The 21,895-nt window shown below is 29.5% G+C and overlaps 3 protein-coding genes across 3 annotated transcripts; 1 reads left to right on the top strand and 2 right to left on the bottom strand.

The window, feature by feature from the left end:
* Window positions 1–3,418: 3,418 nt before the first annotated feature.
* On the top strand, window positions 3,419–4,703 carry LOC114192010 (polygalacturonase inhibitor-like). Its single transcript, XM_028081520.1, has one exon. It carries the CDS (start codon window positions 3,610–3,612, stop codon window positions 4,606–4,608), a length of 999 nt encoding a protein of 332 aa, XP_027937321.1. The 5' UTR covers window positions 3,419–3,609; the 3' UTR covers window positions 4,609–4,703.
* A 415-nt stretch (window positions 4,704–5,118) lies between these two features.
* LOC114192013 (40S ribosomal protein S20-2) lies at window positions 5,119–6,797 on the bottom strand. Its single transcript, XM_028081536.1, has 3 exons — window positions 6,582–6,797; window positions 6,385–6,498; window positions 5,119–5,477 (listed from the first exon to the last, which is right to left on the bottom strand). Exons 1-3 carry the CDS (start codon window positions 6,691–6,693, stop codon window positions 5,335–5,337), a joined length of 369 nt encoding a protein of 122 aa, XP_027937337.1. The 5' UTR covers window positions 6,694–6,797; the 3' UTR covers window positions 5,119–5,334.
* A 3,007-nt stretch (window positions 6,798–9,804) lies between these two features.
* LOC114176331 (protein ABHD18) lies at window positions 9,805–13,598 on the bottom strand. The gene is made up of 5 exons (XM_028061381.1): window positions 12,800–13,598; window positions 11,490–11,574; window positions 11,207–11,376; window positions 10,638–10,912; window positions 9,805–10,263 (listed from the first exon to the last, which is right to left on the bottom strand). The coding sequence occupies exons 1-5, from the start codon at window positions 13,173–13,175 to the stop codon at window positions 10,087–10,089; spliced, it is 1,083 nt and encodes a 360-aa protein (XP_027917182.1). The 5' UTR covers window positions 13,176–13,598; the 3' UTR covers window positions 9,805–10,086.
* Between the last annotated feature and the right edge of the window lie 8,297 nt (window positions 13,599–21,895).

Genomic DNA, 21,895 nt, shown 5'->3' with positions numbered 1-21,895 from the left:
TTACTCTCTTGAGAGTCACCAAAAACGTTATTGAAATAACAACATCAGCATCTGTTTAAAAAATAATTTTCTTATGTGCACATAGAACATTTAATTGGTTCTTTTAAAAAAATAATTTTCCTATATGCAAATTCTATTAAACTATGAATAAACAAATAGCAGTAAAGCTTTCTCTCCAAATTATAATTCACTCCTAATTTGAAATAATTCTTATTTTTCAGAAAAGAAAAATGGTGCTCACTCTCTTTCTACACCTTTTATGACTTTGCCATTCATATCCTTCGTAAATTGAATGTAATTAGAAGGATATAAAATTATTTTATACTATCATTTAATTATATATGGTTATATACAATAATATAATTAATTTTTGTTATCAGGATTATTGTTGTAAAAAATATCACCGTCAATTACTTTATAATATCTGTTTACTTATTTATATGCTTGGAACCTAGTAATTTGTACAGTTTTGTTTGTAGACTTGTTGGAAGAAAAAAAGTTATAATTTACACATGGTTTATTATTACAACGCTTTTCGGGATCGCACAGCACATCATACATTACTTGTGCAATATTGCTACATTCTCTCTCACAAGTAGTGAATATGTGCAGGAAAATATTCTTCAGGTTTGATTACTATTTGATAATTTTTATAAGGATAAAATGAGTTTAATAAAATTAACTTTTATATTCTTAAAGAAAAAGAGAAAATAAAAGATAATGAAAGATATAAATATTAAAGTATTTTGTCCACATATATATATATATTCAAATGTGTATTGATGGTTAGAAAGCCTGGATGTGAAATTGAATTTTGATTGTGGGTGAACTTGGCACTTGACTCGCTCGCCAACTTAGTTTGGAGTTTTTAATCCGTGATTTTAGTTCCTTTGGTCTAATCTTCTAAGCGGACAGGTTTGTTATAGATAAAGTAGGTTCATATGTTATTTTGATTTTTTTAAAATTAAAAAATAAAATAAAAAACTATTTAATAATTAAATTTTTATTTATAATAATCATTATTTTAGTACGTGAAAAAAATATATATAATCCAACAATTAGTTACTAAAACTATACATGCCAGAACAAGCTGGCAAGTTAAAAAATTCAACCCGATTGTTAATTATTTAAATTACAATAGGATTATATTTTTATATATTTATAAAAATATAATATAAAAAATTAATCTTTTTAATTAATTTAAAAAAAATAGAATAGTCATCAAACTAGGTTAATCCTTTTTGACAAGTCAATTTGACGGACTACGCATGCTAGATAAAAATGAGCTGACCAATTTAACTCAATCTTCCTTATTTTGCCGAACTGACCCACATACAACTATTCACTTTATCATCTTTGATTAGAATTGACCCACGAGTTTAACTCAATCTGCACATACATTAATCCTTCACACACAAATATGTCCGTCTTCAGTCACCCACGCATACATCACATAAATATGCTTCTTATCAAATTCAAAGGTGAAAGTGTTTTATTAAAAAATAAAGGAGAATGCCAATAAGTGTTCCAAGAGCACTGGTTAAAGAATAATTAATGTATATTAGTTTTGTTATTTTTACATTGAAAGCTGAAGTATTTAAGTCCTTTAATTAAAATAATATAAATGCACAAAACAAAATTTATAAAAACAAAATTTTCCTTCAAATTTTTAAGATACAAAATAAACAACTTGAAATTTTTAAAGTCTTTACTAAAAGTTTAGGCAATTAATTTTTTTATATTGCTATATTTATGTATTTATAACTAGTAATTTTAGATATTGAAATATTGTTTGTTTTTTAATACAAGGATTTGTTGAATTAAGAGAGATGTTGTAAAAGGTTATCAAGTTGGAATAAAGAGATTCAATGAAGTCACAAATTAGTACTTTAATTTCTTTTTAACTTTAAAATTTTTATCTCTATTTTTTGTAGGTTTTTATATTAATTTTTTTTTATATTTAATTACATTTTAATTTTTAACAATATTAAAATATAATTATTTTATAAATTTTTATGGGTGAACACCAAATAAAATATTAAATGCAGTTGTACAACATTTAATGATATTTTTGTCCTTTAAATATAATAAAACTACATTAATGATTGTTAGGTCAAATTTTATTTATTATCACAGTTAACTATGAACTTTTACAAAATTTAATGTATATTAAGTCGTTACTCTAAAAGCACTGAATAGCACGACCCAAAAACAAATTAACAAATATTTTATTTAATTGACATAATGAGGCACATAATACTTGTTCCCATTAACTAAATATTATATTGTTATGATTAGTAACTAAATGGTGATTAGTAACACATTGATGACTTATGTTTATATTAAGTGTTGGTTTTGATTAATTTATGATTTGACTATTTGATGTGGTTTTTTTATTAGACTTCTAATTTTATTTATATATATATATATATATATATATATATACCGACCCAAACACTTTAACTGTAATCCCTTTTAGATGAAATATGTAATTATATTTTGTTTTTAAGAATATGAATTGAAGTTTGCAATAATAAGTATATAATTTTAGAAAAGGAAAATAAGCATTTAAAAATTAATTGCTTTTTGACAAATTTTGTCTTCCATGAAGACAACTGGCTGCCACAGCTGCCAGACCCCCCAATTATAGTTGATATTCATGCAAGTTGGCATATCAACTCAACAAGTTCATACTCTTTGTTCTTTTTTGACTAATCCAGCTAGTCCACACATTAGGCATAGACCAACCCAGTAATAATAATAATATAATAATTTACCTTTTCTCCTAAGCTTGCTGCCTCCCCTACCTTGCCTACCATCAAAATTATGCTTCTCAAGGATTAGGAAACTCTTAAATTAGAATATCTATATATTTTCTTAAATTAAATTATATATCTAATTTAATTTTATAAAACTCCTCCTTATATTATGTGAATTTTTTTATAAAAATTTGTAAGAATTCCTCTAATTAGAACACTTGATTTGTTTGATTGATTTAGTTTCTGTTATTTATAGTTAATTATTTCTTTGAATGTATAATTCTTTTTCAAGGATTGAAGTTGAATACATGATTTGGTTATACTTAATTCATTATTACTTTGATTTAACTTTTTGTTAATGATTACTTGTTTTAACTTGTTCTTCAGATTATTGTTTTAACATAATTATAGTAAAGTCCTTCTATATTTATATTTAGGAAGGTTTAAACTCATACATGTCACTAAAGTTGTGTTCATAATTTAAATTTATTCTTTGGTTAACAATTAAATTTTCATTACGTGATAGTAATCAATAAAAATGAATACCGGTATTAAAAAGAAAAAGCTTAATGACACATGGGAAAACAAGATTATAAGTTTTTGGCATTAGAATGGTAATTGATGAGTTTATTTTGTTAAGTTAGTTTAGTTGAGTATAGGGTTCCGTGTCTGCACAAATATGGCGAAGGATTATGATAAAAGCAATGGATGAAGATGAGATGGTGTTAAGATCTGGGGGCTTTCGTCACTCCAGACATCATAGGAGTAACATTATTAAATTGTTCCACCGCATGCTATAAATCTCAACGCTCTCCCACATCTCCTCCACAACCTTTCGATACCAACCAAAATGGTAACTGTGTACAGATTATGGTTTCTGACGCTGTTGTTGTTCTCCCCACTTGCATTGTCTGAACTGTGCAACCCGCAGGACAAGAAAGTGTTGCTGCAAATCAAGAAGGACTTCAACAACCCTTATCTTTTAGCTTCATGGAACCCAGACACCGATTGCTGCCAATGGTACTGCGTCGAGTGCCACCCCAAAACGCACCGCATCACCTCCCTCGTCATTTTATCCTCTGTTCCCGAAACTAATTTCTCAGGGCAAATACCACCCTCCGTCGGTGACCTTCCTTACCTAGAGACTCTCGAATTCCACAAGCTTCCTAAACTCACCGGCCCAATCCAGCCCACCATCGCCAAGCTCACTAAACTCAAGGAGCTCTATATTAGCTGGACCAACATCTCCGGCCCAGTGCCTGATTTTCTGGCCCAACTCACCAATCTCCAGTTTCTCGACCTTTCCTTTAATAACCTCTCCGGCCCCATACCAAGCTCGCTTTCCCGGTTGCCCAACCTGTTGTCCTTGCGCCTCGACCGGAACAGGCTCACGGGCCCAATCCCGGATTCCTTTGGGTCATTCAAGAGGCCTGGCCCAAGCATTGTGCTGTCCCACAACCAACTTTCGGGGCCCATTCCGGCTTCCCTGGCCAACATAGACCCTCAGCGGATCGACTTTTCGAGGAACAAACTGGAAGGCGATGCTTCAATGCTTTTTGGGAGCAACAAAACGACGCAGATGGTTGACGTTTCGAGGAACTTGTTGGCGTTTGATTTATCCAAAGTGGAGTTTCCCAGCAGCTTGATATCGTTGGATTTGAATCACAATAAGATCACCGGAAAGATTCCAGTGGGTTTGACCGCAGTAGATTTTCTGCAGGGGTTCAACGTGAGCTATAATCGACTTTGTGGTGAGATTCCACAGGGAGGAAGACTTCAGAAGTTTGAGGTGGATTCGTATTTTCATAACAAGTGCTTGTGTGGATCACCCCTTCCTACCTGTAACTGACTTTTCTGTTCATGGTGATATTGTATTTCTAATTCTAAATCAAATAAAAATACTTGTTCCAGAAAACATTAAATAAAAAAGTATGTTTCTTTAGACATTGAAAGATAATGTCAAGCTTTGCATTGTAATGCTCATTCCCCCACAATATTTATTCAAGAAAAAAAATTGTTTAACAATACAGATATGCCTGGAAGATAAATAAGTAATAAAGATAATGGTTAAGGTAATGTGAAAACAGAAGTAAAAGGAAATCTGATTTATTCATCCAAACAAATTTTAAAAATGCTAATTGAAACGAAACTAAACGACAAATCCGACTGAGTTCAGAAGCTAATTTTTTTCTCCTTTGGAAAAATCGGTAACCTTTGATTGAAATTAATTCGCTCGATACAATGTCCATTAACATTTTGCCTTTATTTCGTTTTCACTTTGAAGAATATCTCAAACTAGTTCACCATTAGTATTAGGTTTGAAAAATTGCTGGCAGTAACAAGATATAATGATGATAGCTGAGTCCAGAAAAAAGTGATTTTTAATAATTTCAAAACAACTATATAATAGTTTCTAGAATTTCTTCAGATGACATTTCTCTGGTATTTCATCAATGTCTACAACCGTAAAACTAGATAAAACAAACCAACTCAGTCAGGTAATCAAAACTTACAAAATACAGAATAATAATGGTGAAATAACTAGGAAGCATAACAATTAAAATTTGGATCAAGATCAGGCGTCTGCAATGGTCACCTCAACCTCCACACCAGGTTCAATTGTGATCGAGGTAATCTGCTTAACAACATCTGGGGAACTGTAGAGGTCAATCACTCTCTTGTGCACACGGAGTTCAAATCTGTCCCATGTGTTGGTACCTAAAACAAGTAGCAGTGTCATGAACACAAGGGACAGTGTCACTCATTCATCAATAAACAACATTCAGAAAGTCTAAACACTGAACACATACATCAAAATCAAAATGACCAGGCTAAGCAACATATCAGTATCATTGTTTCAAAAACACAGAAACCGTATGAAATCCACAAACAAACAAAATTCTAGTCAAGAAAGCACCACATAAAAGCTTTTAGCCCCAACAGAAGTCAGTTTCGGGCTGCAAAAAAACGACCATGAATCACAAAAAATCAATTGTAAGATAAGATAACACATGACAAAACCGCGAGCCATTTGCATAGGACAGTTAATTTATCATATAGTGTAATATCACAATTCATTAAAGACCGTTCTGATTTAAGATCATAATATACTGTAGCACAATATTTCTCTTAATTACAAAATCAAACATCGACTTCTGTTCCCTTTCCCTTCAATACCCTCCATCATCCAATCTTTTTCTTAACCCCCTTCAAACATTACAAAAGCCAGAAGGATTGACAAGTCCAAGATCTCATAAAGGATGCACCTTTACAGAACTAATACGTTCACCATATGGGATAATTGATACAACACGTGTACTGTATTACAACTTATATACAATTTAAAAGCTTATTCAGCATAAGCCAGTTAATTTGGGGCTCTTCATTTTTTACCAGAGGCAATACTATTAAGTCACTACTTCCATTGAATCTTCATGACTGGACAAATGCTAAAGGGCAGTCTTATTAAGAATTACAAATAGCAGGAAAACAAAATGAAAATACACAGAGGCAACCCAAATTACAGTTTAAAAATGAAAAAGCAACAATATAAGAATCACATAATAAAAGGAACAAGTGAAGCACAGAATAAAAATAATAAAAAGCACGAAAATAGGTAAAATACCTTCTCCGCAAGGGGATTTCCTTGTAGTGATGTGAAGAACCTTAGTTGGCATCCTAACTGGTCCCTTAACCCTGAGGCGCTTGTCCTTTGCACCGCGAACTAAGTCCGCACAAACTAACAGTAACATCAAAGTTGAAACATAAGCATAAGGATTGCAACAAGCACAAAAAGGAAAAGTTGAATGAATTGACGCATACCCTTCTCGAGATTTTTGACGTGCTTGGAAGATAGGGTGATCCTAATCTTGTGAATCTGTTCCTGAGATTCCTCCAAGCCTGGCTTGGTGGGCTTCATCGCAGCGTACGCCATTGTTCACACCACAAAAAAAAATGAACTGCTTACGAAGAAGAACGCTGCGTGAAGGTGAGAGGGAAGATGGAGCAGAAAACCTAAAAATAGCGCTATGAGTTTCCTGGGCAAAATATGTGTTAAACCTAGCGGTGGTCAACCCGGCCCATCTAATCGGGCCCAATGTTGGCCCATCTTCAGTTTCATTTTGGTTAGGTGATTATATCCTTTAAAAATAGGTATGTTTTATGAGTGATTACAAAATGGTCAGGGTTAGATTTGCAGCTAATTAAAATGTTGGACGAGAGAATAATTATTTCAGATAAGAAAACAAATATTAATAATTAAAATTTTAACAATTATTTATATAAAGAGGCACAATTTTTCAACTCTACTCAGTATATTATTTATTATAATATAAGATGCTGCTCACTCAATACTATATTCAAATGTCCTATTCTGTTATAATAAATAAAAATAATTCAAATAAAAGCTAATACATAAATATTAAAATTAAATTTTAACTTTGTGTTTTTGCAGTTTTAATAAAATAATTATTTTAATTTAAAAGAACAGTTATTTATTAAAAAGTAAATTTGAAGATAAAGATGTGAAAAACTAAAATAAAATATCTTTTATATATAGGTATTTATTATATTAAAATAAGAATAAATTACATTCATATAACTTCTAAAAAGGAAATTATGTTAAAAAAAACACTAAAGAAAATAACAATATTTGGACAAATAAGATTAAAACTCTGAATTTTAAAAACTAAGAAAAAAATAACTTTAATTTAATGAAGAGATGACAATTGCAAACTGGGAAACCCTATTTTTTTCCCTAAAAATTTAAATGCCCTAGTCTCATCTGTTGAGTCTAAGTACGGGTCCATAGGATGTCCAAATCATTTATGCCTTTCTTGCAAAACAATAACTTGCCTACTCTCCTTTTCTCTTCCCAGAGCTATGCTAGGTTTGAAGTTTAATCAGATTCAAGTTTAGCTCGACCTCGTTTCTGCTCACGTAAGTGGTTCGTCAACTCATACTCTTCTTCTCTGGTTTGATTCTTTGTAAGTACTGTTGGGTTCCTTGTAGTAATCTCGTACCCCATATGTGTTATGGTTTTCAGCTCTTAAATCTGCTCCGGGAACTTTCGTGCTCATTCACTTAAGTGTGAAGGTCGTTTGGCTAGCATTTTCCAGGTATGAGAAGCTAGGGTTTTGCTTATACTTTGATTTTATGCTTGCTCTGGTATGGGTTTTGTGTGATGATAGCTTATTTGATGTTGTGAGTGCTTGGAACATGCTGAAAATTCCGTTTGGTTGTGAATGCTTGACTGTACGCGCGAGAACAGTGGAGAACTCTGATATTTTCATCCAGGCGGGCCAGTCTCGCCCAAGCGAGAGCATCAGAGGTTCGTCTCTGGAGCTTACGCAAGTTGTCGCTCAGGCGACGAGCTCCTGTCTTGAGCGAAAGTCATCTCGCTCAGGTGAGGAGGTCTCGCCTAAGCGAGAGAACTTAAAGCTCCATGTTCCTCTTTTTGAGCTCTCGCCTAGGCGAAAGGAGCTCGCCTAAGCGAGAGACCTTTCTGCTTGAGCGAGGGATTGGGCAAGAAGTGTGCTTGTTCTATTGTTTCTCTATTCTTGGATGTTGGCCATATGTTTGGATTGATTATACTTTTAAAGCATGAATTGGGTGATTTTGTATGAGTGAGATGATTTATGGTCTGTGATGGATAAGTTTAACATGATTTTGGCATGTTGCATGTATGGAATGATTCATGGGCTAAAAATGATGAGTTTTGGTATGGTTTTGGTATGGAATATGAATGAAGGTTGGTTATAAATGTTGGCATGAGATTTGTAAGCATAACAAGTACATACCTGGATGGTGAAACATTATTTGTATGTGGTTAGGGCGTATTTCCACGATAGTTTTGTGGTGGTGTCTCATTGGTTAGAGCATAATTCCATGAGCTTCTAGGTGAGACCTCATGGTGGTGACTCAGTTGGTCGGGACGTAATTCCATGATCCCTATTAGTAAGAGTTCATGGGGTGCCTCATTTATATAATTTACTAAGGATTCAAGGTAAAGATTGCATCTTGACACTCTAAAGAGTCAGTTGGTCTCACATAAAGTGTACTGACTCGAGTGGTGGGAGTAGCAGGAGGCCTGAAACACTTTAAGGGCTAACCTTGTGTGTGTGGGGAAAGAAACATTGTAACAATTAGCTCGGTAGAGCAGGAAAGGCCACCACAAGTGCAAGCATCCGCTGAATCTTACTAATTATATGTATCCAAATAAGTCGTGTGTCTAAGTCTTAGTGTATTGAGTGCAAGTCATAACATAATTGGTTGACATATGCTTCTTGAACTATAAAATTGTAAGTAACTATATGATAAACCATTATTCTGCTCTAGCTTACCCTTTTGTTTATTGTATGTTCTGTTTGTGTGATTTTCTCTTTTGCGAAGATCATCAATTTATTGATGTGAGCAGATGCAAAAAATACTCATGGTCAACAGGGAAATAATGACTCCACTGCTTAGCCTGCCTAGATTCCATTTATTAGGACTTTTCTTTTAGGGCTACGACCCATGTATTGTCTTGTCACTGGGCTTTATTTTGAATTATTGTTGATCCTTTACTACTTTTGTCATTAGCATCGTTGTGTGCCTTAGTTTCTTCCTGTTTCCTTTGGAACAACTATAGGAATAACGTTTATACTCCAGGACCGTGCTTACTATATTATTCTATGTGACACTTCCTTTACTTAGGATTATTAATTAAATGGGGTGTTACACAGACAAAGAAAAGAAACAAAGATCAAAATCATATTTTAGAAAGTTAACTATTTGTAGAAGAAAGTTATGTTCACATATGTTCTAATTTATTTTCATTAAATTTAATAACTATTTTTGAAAAGTAAAATAATGGACCGTTATCTAATTACACAAGCAGAATGAATGGATATCAGAAGGTGTTATTCAGAACTCACTCAGAAGTCTTAGAAAATCCATGTTTTCTTCTTCTCATGGATGGGAAAATCCCATCATGCTGGCTCATTTTTTATCACCTTGTTTATTCTCTTCTAACATTGCACCCAAAACACAAACAAGCCAATGAAAATGGATCACAAGTGAAAACTTTTAACAGAGATCAGAACAGTTAAATCCTATCCAACAATTGTATCAGTTTTTTCACAGAATTCTCTCCCCATCATTTTAACTTCAATGTTACAATGTACATTTTTTTCTTGATGATTATTTACAACAACTCCTTCCCTCTTCATTTGGGGACGGAGATCTGAGGTCAATTATGCATGTTATTAGTTCAGGTGAAAACCAAAAGAGAGGATCAATGTATCGATAAACAATGTAAAAGGCAATTTCTTCTTGTGCAACGATCCTGTCACAACTGAGACTCTTTCCATGGTAATCTATCGAGACCATCTTTGATGGCTCTTCGAAACTCATCGTTGTGGAGAATGAAGGATGAGACATGCCCACCTGTGACCCATCTCACCTCAGAACCTGGCCAAGCTTTCTGAAGTTCCAGAACTGAGTGCTTGGGGATGTATCCATCATCCTGCAAAACAATGTTCACAATGATTAAGAACAGAAGTGTCAAATGCAGACATCTCAATAAAAAAAGACTTTGTAGACACCATAGAGTCCATTCAGAGGATTTATATACTTTTGTCGTCTCAATAACAGCCACATTCAGGAACAGAAAGAAATAAGATAGCAGAAAGTGGGTGTGTTTTCAGACAGTAGAATGTCCATGTAAAGGAACCTTATTTATCTAATAGTTCATGCACATTTAACGACATACATCTTGAAAGGGAACTAGACGGCCATACAAATGGAAAAGAAATTTAAATGAATGATTGTTAGAAGTAAATTTCTTCCAATTTTCACTAAATCACATGGCATAAGGTGATGATGAAATCTGGGACTTACAGTGGCAGCAACAAAAATTACAGCATTGGGACTTTTGGGAACTGGAAAACGCGTGACATCTGTGAGAGAGAGAACATTTCTCATTCGTTCTCTAACATCCTCGAGAGTCATTGCAACCTTCTGAGTTGCAAGATCCTCCCTCAGTGCTTCCCAGGCAGTACCATGCTTTAAAATCCCCTCACAGAATGCCACAACAGCAGAATGTGGAGACAGAAAAGGGAGTGTTGCAACAGGTGTAGGGTGAAGTGATCCAACCATGGCAGCATGTACTCCTCCTGGAGTACATTCAAAGATTGGAAGAGTCATATCAAAGGACAAACCAAGCAATTTGAAAAGTTAAAACTCGTTTGATTTCTACGAATTTAGATTCTTTACAGGGTTTCTATGTGCTGTTATTTTATTGGACCTTCAAAATACAATAGTGGACACTGATTTTAATGTTTTAAAATGTATTAAAAAGATTTTAAAGTACTAATAACAGTATTTTTTAATGTCTAACAGAGGACGGTACAAAAAAATCTAGTAAAGAATTTGAACTCGATTTCTGCACAGGTTCAAACAAGCCTTACCCATGCTAAGTCCACAAATACCCATCTTGCCAAAACCTGCCTCACAGTCCAACCAGTGTAAGAGACTGCGTGCCTCTTCAATGGTTGCTCTTCCTAATAAAAGCAAGTCACTGACACACAAAAGTTTTGCACCACGCTGCAGCACAGGCCGTCTTTGACCATAAAATGGACTGCAGTTGCACAAACACAAATGCAGAGCATATATCAAACGTATGCTATAAAAAGAACAAAAAAATGATGGTCCTTTTGCTTTCAGAACAAGATCATGAAAAGTGATGTTGACCTCTCAAGTACCATGGTTGCAATGTTTTCCTTCATCAGTGGTCCACCAAGACGCAATCTTCTCTCAAATGTATGGTCTCCGGTTCCTGCACACAATGGGGATGGGTGAATATCTTATAGTTTTAAAGAAAATGGAAAGATCTCAAAGACTTGGCAGAGAGAATTTATTATTCTGGGTTTCAGTGGAAGAAGTTCTTCTAACATAATGAACTTATCAAACTTTTAATCTAAAAAGTAAGACCAATCAAACTCTTATAACCTTCAATGCAAATAATTCATGAAAGGAATCAAAGATCAAATAGTAAAACTAACAGAAAATAGTTTAGTATGCCATTCTACTATGTAACTCTTGTGAGAAGTAAAATTCCAAACACCATAATCCTTTTTCCCTACTTTAATGGATGATCCAATCCATCAAATGTATTGTTCACAGAACGAGGTTCCATTCCAATTCTGGTCAAACCAAAAAAAAATCAGATCATTCCGTTGCCTGTAAACAGACAAATAATACACAATAACTTTCAACATACTATGTTAAGTGCTGACCTCAAACGAGGTCCTAAAGGAAGTCTTAATGCAAGGTCTTTGCAAGGATATGATAGGGACGAAAGATGTTAAAGATCTCACAACGACTATAGATATAATCAAATTGTGGGTTTGGACTTCACTTTACATGCCAGGATTTGTGTGACTCGGTTCATTTTCTAGAGTTTCTAGAGTTTATCCTAATGAAACATGTTATCGGTTTGTTATCATCGAACCATCCATAAATATTTATTCCTCCTGCCCTTAAAAGTAGGTTGAGTTAGGGAGGCATACAAATAAAATGTTCAAAAGCACAGCTTAATTTGACTATAGGGAATCAAATCAGACGACTAAAGATCATCACTACTATTACAAAACAACTATACATACAGTTTCATTCTAAACACTTTGTAATAACAGTAAACTGCACCGACAGATATTTGGTCAAATTTCTCTCAATACATCAGTTTTTTACTCCTACATATACCCCTTAATTATATGAAAAATATTACACTAACACTTTTTATCCATAAAAATGAACCCTTTTAATTGCTTGAAAAACATGATAGTGTGTGTACCCTTCGTGCAAAGGTTAACACAAAATAGAGACATTGTATGTAATCTCAAGAAATCACATGGCAGAAGTGCAAGTTGCTATTAAAATAATGGTTGCATTAGTATATATAAGGTCAACCAGGCAAAAACACTTTTTTTTATCCCATCATATTATCATAATTTAACAATTACATAACTGTTTTCCAACCAAACCAGCAACGTTGTTTTTACCTGCAAGATGAACAACACAGGCCATTCTGTTGGGAGAGACAGACTTGGGCATGAGGAATGCAACCCTTGCAGTGTGGGACTCGGGAGGCAATGCACCTAGCAGTTGGTCATCACAAGGGGTTCTGAAAACCCCTTCTCTCAAACTCGCATTCTTCGTCTCCCAAATGGTTCTCCAAACCGGTTCAATCAACCTCGGAGGCCAATTCTGCCCCGCCACTTCCGGGAACAACTGGTTTAGCATCCTCTCCAGCATCTCAAGTTTCGTGCCACCCCACCCTCGCGAGAAGAACGGGGTGCTCATCTTAGTTCGGTGCATGAATGCTCCATAAATGTGGTCCAACACATAATGAAGCATTCCCAGATTCACCGTCACCATTGTTTTCCCAGCCCAGTTGAAACAAAAAACAAACTTGAGATGAATCAAACCCGGCCAGGCAAAAGGGTGTCGTATGGTGACAGTGATACACGAAAAGGAGAAGAAGATATTGTGCAATGTGGATTATTGGTAGAGAGAAGTCAGATCTGAAAGACCGATGTTTTTGTCAAAAAAATCATAAGGGTCCACGAAAAGAGTGATTCGTTGGTAAAATGATAAGGTTGTAGGTGTTATTGGCAGCAGGAGAAATTATGAGGAAGAAGAAGGAAGGGAGATTGTAATTGTGTCGGGATCGGATAAAGGGGATTCAGAGAGAAGAGATATGGATGCTCTGTGAGAGGCAGAAAAGCAAAAGCGGACCAAACAAGATTGTCTTGTTTTTGTGAAGAAAATATAAAACTGTGGGCGGGTGTGGGTTAGAACTACAACTGACTTCTTAAGATTTGTTTATAGTTATCTTGTTTAAACATGAAAATATCCGGTTGGAATCAAATAATTGCTAAATAAAAATTATATCTAATCCAATTCAATCCATATCTTAAAGAATGAGTTAGTATTTCTTGCAACTAGGTTTGAGACTGTTTTTTGTCCTTTGATAATATATATATATTAGGTTTACGGTGAGTAATTTATATTTTTAATACAGTTTTCTTTTATAAAAAGTCTTAAAATTTCAACGACCACTAAAAATATTGAAAACGTTAAATTAAAAGGGATGTGAAGTTAAGAAAAATGAAGATTCTTTGCTTAAATAAAATAATTAAAAACATTATTTTTTTTCAGTGATAACTAAAATTGTAAATTGTCATTGTTTAATATTATATTATCTATTATATTTATTATATCTATTATAATATATCTATTAATATTATAAATTTAGTTTTTTTATTCATGTTTATTTTATTAATAAATGTCCAAAATATTAGGTTTTTAGTGATCTGGAATTATTAATTTATTCTTTCATTTATTTTATTGACCATATCTCTAAATATCTATTATTATATAATATAAGAAAATAAGATATTAGGAAGTTTACTTGTTAATCTATATTTAATTTACTAACAAGTCTTTAAAATGTGGGATTGTTAGTTATTTGAAACTATTAATTTATTTTGTTGTGACATGTCTTTAAATATCTATTATTAGGTTTAATTATTTTTTTTACTTGTTTTTCTCAAAAAGTGTTGAATCGGTTTTTTCAATTTTGTTTTCTCAATTTCGTCATGATTTTTTTAAAATGATTTAATTTGGTCTGAACATTTTTAAAAGTAATTTGATTTAGTCTTGTTTGGTTAGTAGTGTATAAATGGTATTAAAGTTAATGTCACATGTGAATTTTTGTTTTTTTCTATTTTTTTTAAACAATTTTTTGTAATGTGTCACTTCACAGGTGTGTCACGTGGCACAATCAATGTGATATGACAATAGCATATAATCATATAATGTGAACATAATCTCAATTTGGTCATTATATTTTGTTTTTTAAATTCAATTTAGTCCAATTTTTTTGTAAAAAATGAAGTAATATTGTCCCTTTTTAAATTGAAACAAAATTTATTTTTTGTATAAATCTTATGTTGATATTTTTATGAAATATTTCTAAAATTTTGAAATTAACTTTAAAATTTATACCAAATTGAAACTAAAAAAATAATTTTTGAAAAGGATAATAATTATAAAGAAATAAAACTAAATATTTAATTTAACACAAATAAGAAGGGTGAATTTATATATATATATATATATATATATATATATATATATATATATATATATATATAACATGTTAGCCCAAATCATTTGTGCATATTAATTTATGTAAGTTGTTATCCCTAAAACACATTTTATTTCTTTTGGAGTATAGATCATTAATTGTTATTTAGTTTTTTTTTTGTAGACATGTTCAAAGCAGTGGTGGAGCATCATGGAAGTGCGGAGAGCCCTTGCCCTCCAAATATTTTTTATCTTTTTCAAAATTATATAAATATTTAAAAATTTTAAGAATTTTAAAAATTTTAAAATTATAAATAGTATATTTTAGAAATTGATTAAAATTAAATTGTCTTTTTATTTCTTTTATAAAATACAACATGTAATGTTAATAAATAATAAAACATAAAATCAAATATAAGAAAAAATAAAAATATTTACCTTTCATTATTCTTTTGATTTCTATTTTCATCTAAAAATATCGAATTGCGACTAAGAAATTAAAATTAAATTGAGATTAAAACATTGGAGCACCAACTTGACATTTTTAAAAACAGGAACCAAATAAGTAATTAAACCAAATATTTATTAAAATATTTTTTATTTTCTTCTGTCATTGTAATTAAACCAACATGTAATGTCTCACTCTGATATGTTTTTTTCTTTTGAAAAAAAAAATGAAGTTAAACACATACTCATTATTTTTGTTTTCATTTCTCATTTGTTTTATTCATTTCTCAAATAAAAAAATGTAACTCTCTATTCTCTCACTTGATGATGAAATATTAGTTTAATAGTTATTAAAAATATTTTTTATCTCATGAGCATTTTATATACTCATTTTATTTGATTATAAAAGAAAAATAATAATGTATTATGTGTTTTTTTTTATAACCGAGTTTTAATTGTGACTTGATTATAATATATTTTTCTTCTAATAATTATGTATCTCAATCTTTTATTAGATTATGATATTTTTTTTAATATATTTAAAAAGAAAGTATATCGATGAAAAAAAAAATATTCATTTTGTAAAAGTGATAAAAGATAAACTATACGTGAAGATGAAAACAAGATAAATTATACTTCTTCGCATCTTTTAAAGCATTATACTAATGATCCGATCAAATCATCCAATTGTTTTATAGAAGAGTCATTCTTTAAAGCGTCATACTAATGATCCAATAAAATAATCAAATAATTATATTATTCTGACTCCTCCAAAACTCTTGGTCAAGATCTGTCTAGAGTTTTAAGAAGATTATCCTAATTCGTTTTACAATTATATATGTGTATGATAAATTAACTCACTAATAAAAAAAAATGTCAATCATGTTATTGAAATTTGATATAAAAAAGTACAGTTACATTTTTTTTAGCTTATTTGACTCTCTTTTTTAATTGAACAGCTTAAATTTGAAGTAAAACTTCATATTTACCTTATTATTTTTTATTTCAATTTAGTCCTACAATTGTTTAAAAAAGTTTTGTTTAATCATTTATGTTGGGTTGATGTTAACAGTGTATCCTAGGCCCTGAAAGGAGAAGAAAGGTTGGAATGCCAATAGACGTCTATATTTTGAATTCACCCGACCCGAAAGTACACTATCCATGTTGGGAACGTCCGATGCTAAAGTCATTGAATGGGTAAGTCGCCAATTCCTAAAACGAACTATTTAATGTACTTTATCCTGCATGTCATATATAAATTCGTGAAATTTTAAATTTTTTTAAATATATAAAATGTCATGTGTCAAGTTAGAGTTGTGTTACATGATAGTAATAATGATTGTTTTCAATTTAATCTTCTATTTAAATTTTAATTGAATTTAGTCCCTTTATTTCTCAAAAAGATCCAAATTATTCCTATCATATTTGAAAACAAATTAGTAATTAAGGTTAATTACAATTTATCTATACATGTTAAAATATTTTTTTGGAATTTATACATTAAATCACTCAACCTAAATACTCAATTTATTTTATTTTTTTTCATTTTTACCCTTATAATTTGTTACATTTGAAATCTTTAAAATTGTAAAAACTAAAATAATTTGAATATTTAGGTGGAGTAATTTGATGTATAAATTGTAAGAAAATTATTTTAACATGTATATATAAGTTGTAATTAAGCTTATTCTAATTTGTTCTCAAATTGAAGAGAACAAAATTATATTATTTTAGAAAACAGGAGATTAAATTGAATCAAAAATGTAAATAGAGGACTAAATTGAAAACAACCAATATCATTACCAAGTGACAGTTTATATATTTAAAAAAAAAACATTAACAAAAATTAAAATGCAACTGACATGTGGCAATGGAAATGACTAAATTGAATATTTTTAAATGATTGGAGAACTAAATTGAACCCAAAAAACAAAATAAGAAGACCAAAATGAACCAAACCAAAAAATTAGAAAATTAAATCAATAATTATACCAAATTGAAAATGTGATTTTTTTTGTGGGTTTCAATCAAGACGTGTATTTATGTATTGGATTGTTGTTGATATAATCGTTGGTTAATATTGAAATTTTGGTTGATACATACAATTTGAATGAGTGTTAAACAAAGAGATGTGTACTTGTTCTATACTTTGATGGGTTAATTTTCTTAGTTGTCTTTTTTTCTCTCTTAATTATGCTAATTATATAACTACTTTGTTTGTCATTGAATATAAGTCTCACATTTGAATATTCTATTTATTTTAATATTTTCTTTTTACGTGAAAATATTTAACATTCTCAAATCAAAGTGTTCAATTGCATAAACCTTTAATTTATTATGTAATATAAAAAAAGTTATCTTTTTAGTCTATTATTATTATTTTTTATTTGAAGAACTATTTTGTTTCACTAAAATAATTTTTGTTATCTCTCACCATGTTGATATTTGAAAAGTTTTTTTAGATCTCTAAAATATTTTTTCATTTTATCACGTCCTTAATTATATATTTGTTTTCCTTTGTGTGATTTCATTCAATGGTCTATGAATTTATTTATAAGATACACATTTGATAATTTTTTAATATTGTTATTTGTTTTTTATTTTTATAATGTAAAATACTATTTTGATATATTTTATAGAATTATATTTTACTTATTTTAACTCATTATCATATTGTGATTTTGTCATTATAATTGTTTAAATAAATTTTATTTAGGTATAAATACATATTTGGTACCCAAACTTTTTCGGAAAGTTCAATGTGGTACCCGAACTTTAGGAATGTTCAATTTGGTACCCCAATTTTCTAAAGAGGTTCAATTTGGTCATCTCCGTTAAGTTGGAGTTAACACCGTGTCCGTACAGGACACGTGTCAAGCCATGAAATTTTTATTTTTTTTTAATTTTTTTTCAAAAAATTAATTTTTTTTTTCAAAAAATTTTAAAAACTGCCACGTGTCAGTTTATCATCATGCCACGTGGCAGCTTACAAGCATGACACGTGGCAGTGTAATAGTTGTTTTCAATTTAGTACCCCAATTTAAATTTTTGGTTCAATTTAGTACCCAATTTTTTAAAATCATTCAATTTCGCATGCGGCGGGGACGGCGGCGTTATCTATTCCGCCGACGAGCTCGCAGGCGGCGATACATAGCACCGGGCGGATCCTCTTGCCGCCGGCGAGGAGCGTGTAGCGCATGGCTTCGTGGATCTTCTTGGGCTCCTTCAGTTCAATGGCAGCGTCCAAGGCTCGGTTCACTGTGTTAACCTTGTGCTGCATGTAAGCTTTGAAATCGAATCCAGTTTCTTCTCTTCTCACAGTGTCTAGGGGACTGAGAAGTGAACGTGTGTTCGTCTTAGACCTCAGACGAGCCCATCTTCCAAGATTCGCAAAACTCATCTTTGGTGTGTGAAAAGATTGTTCTGTACTACTTCTACAAATACTTTCTTTTTAGGCTGTGGACCAGAGGGAGAGGAAGAGATCGAGGATTAGAGGATAAGGTGGACGATGAGAGGATAAGGTGGTGTTGTTTTTTTAGAAGTAATTTTAGAGTGAACTAGTGCTATACCCGTGCGTACGCACGGGTGCTGTGTTTTTTTTTTTTTTTTTAATTTTGTGTTTGTAAAATAAAAGAAAATTAGTTATATTTACCTTAAATAATTATTTTATATATATTATTATACAATATTATTGTTTATTATAGAATATTATTGTTTACACAAATAATAATAATGAATATTAGAGTTATATATTATTAGAATTAGGATGGATAAATGTTACTTTAATCTTTATCGATATAATTTTTAATGAAGTAATTTAAAATTGATTATAAATCACTTTAGATATTTTGTTAATTACTTGGAATAAAAATATATTATATTTTTAATAGATTACTCTAAAATTCCTTACAAATAATCATAGATATTTTGTTAGATGGAATAATAAAATATTATGTTTTTTAATTGCTTACTAATCAATAAATTGGTTACAAATAATATTATGGTTATTATTATTATTGTGATATTTATGTATTAAAATGTCACATGGTTATTGGTTATTATAATCTTTGGAGGGATATATTAATTAAAAGTTTAAATATAGTTGCAAAAGTGAGGAATTGTTTTTTTTTAATATATTGGAATACAAAATTACAAACATTGAAAGTGATAGATGGAAAATGATGTTTTAAGAGGGAAAAAAACTGTTTGGTGGATTTGTTTGTGTTCAAATAAAAAGTTCAACCCTAGGTGAGAAAGGAAAAGACAACTCCATGACGGTATCAAGAAGATTGTGCACTAAATAATTCCAAAATTCGTTACCTTGTTTTCATCCTGGGAAAATAAGTTTGTTTGTATATAATATAAAAATGCATTGGATCGGAAGATGACCGTTAATTCAATATTTATATAATTATTGTTATATTTAAATAGAAAAATTATATTTAAGTGTTATAATGATGTATAATTATATATAGTATCTAAATAAATAATTTGATAATATTTAAATATACATTTATTTGCTTTAAATTATAAAATTGATTAATGATGTGTAATTAAACCATATAAAAGGTTGAAGTGGAGTTTACACTTTTCAATATAAAATATAAACATAAGATATTTTAAAAATTCCGAACAAAATAATAATGAGAAGAATAACAATCACAATAATGATAATGATAATAATAATAATTATAATACTAATACAAAATAATAGTATTATTATTAATAACATTAATATTAATAATAAAAGTAATAATAATACTGAATATTTAGTAATACTAATATTAACACTGATATTAAAATTACTAATAATAATAATTCAAATAATTTAAATAATAATAATATTATGGATTCTGTGAAAAAGAATATCCGTATAAAAATAATTAAATAACTAATCATTGGTATTCTTAGTAATAAATAATATTTATTTCAGAATAATAATAATTTTTTTTAATAATAATACTAATGTAATACAACTAATAATAAAAAGTAGTGGCTGGTATTGAAACATACGCATGTGTTTAGGGTTATTATTATTTTTTAAAATTATATTAAGAAAATTAATATAATTATAAATAATACGATTTTTTTTTACTAATATATAATCAAAGAATTAATGTTAGTTGTGCGCACACTTACATGTATATAATTTGTAATTTAATTATATGTCTTAACTTATAAAATTATTTTTAAAAGTATTTATATGATCTATATAATATTTTATGATTAGATTAGATAAATTAAAGTTAACTCCTTTGTATCTAAAGCCTGTGCAAATGGTCATAACTAATTAAAATATAAATAAAAGAGAGGTTATAATACAATAAATTTAATAATTATTTATATTTTTAGCGAACTAAAATATAAGTTTTAGAATTTATTATTATTAAGAACAAAAACTATAGATGGAACAATTAATGCTTTATAAATAATAATATTATAGTTGCTTAGTATATATTTGTTTTCTAAATTAAATAAGTTTAATATTGTGTGAGATGTAATAACAACATATGAAATGCATAAAATGTAGGTACATTTTGCATTATATATCCGGTATAAAATAAATATAAAAATAAAATTGATCTTAAAATTTGTTAAAAAAACATAAACTTAGACTAATATTTAAAGTGAATTGGTGATATGAAATTATAAAAAATGTGAAGCTAAATATAAATTATTACAATAAAAAATAATATATATATATATATATATATATATATATAAATGAATATATATATATATAATATATATATTTATATATAATATATATATTTATATATATATATATATATATTTATATATATATATATATATATATATTTATATATATATATATATATATATTCATATATATATATATATATATATATATATATATAATGTATTATTATTAATACTAATAATAATAATAATAATAATAATAATAATAATAATAATAATAGAATAGTCTAGAATTATATATCTCGTACAAAATAATAATAATAACAACAATAATAGTAGAATAACATTAATATTGTTAAATATTCATTAAATACTAATCACTTTAACACTAATAATATTAATATATTACTAATCATTTATAGTAAAATAACATTGTATGATTAAAATTTATAATTAAAAATTTATTTATATATTATATATTATATTAAAATGAAATACATATTCACGGTCATTATTAAAATAAAATGTAGGGATATTATGCATTACATATCAGATACAAAATAAATACAACAAAAGGTTTAAATTGAGTTTATAACAATAATTAAAAACAATTAGCCAAATGAAATTTAAAAAAAAAAGTTAGATGCGCATGGGGAATGGGGAGTAGATGTTTCTTTTGTTTTTTCTTTTTAATTTATATTTAAGTTTATAATTATATATAGTTATAAAATAATATTTTAAAAGAGAGTTTGATGATAAAAAACCTAAAACATTAATTATGGGTATTTATTATTTAGTGACAAATTAATTAAAAAATATTAATAATATTTGAATATTAATTTCTTTAAATAAATGTAATGGATAAATATTTGTTACAAAGATTTTAAAGATAAAGTTTT

Source organism: Vigna unguiculata, chromosome 1, assembly GCF_004118075.2.
Source record: "Vigna unguiculata cultivar IT97K-499-35 chromosome 1, ASM411807v1, whole genome shotgun sequence".
NCBI lineage: Eukaryota > Viridiplantae > Streptophyta > Magnoliopsida > Fabales > Fabaceae > Vigna > Vigna unguiculata.
This window is presented reverse-complemented; position numbering and strand designations above follow the sequence as displayed.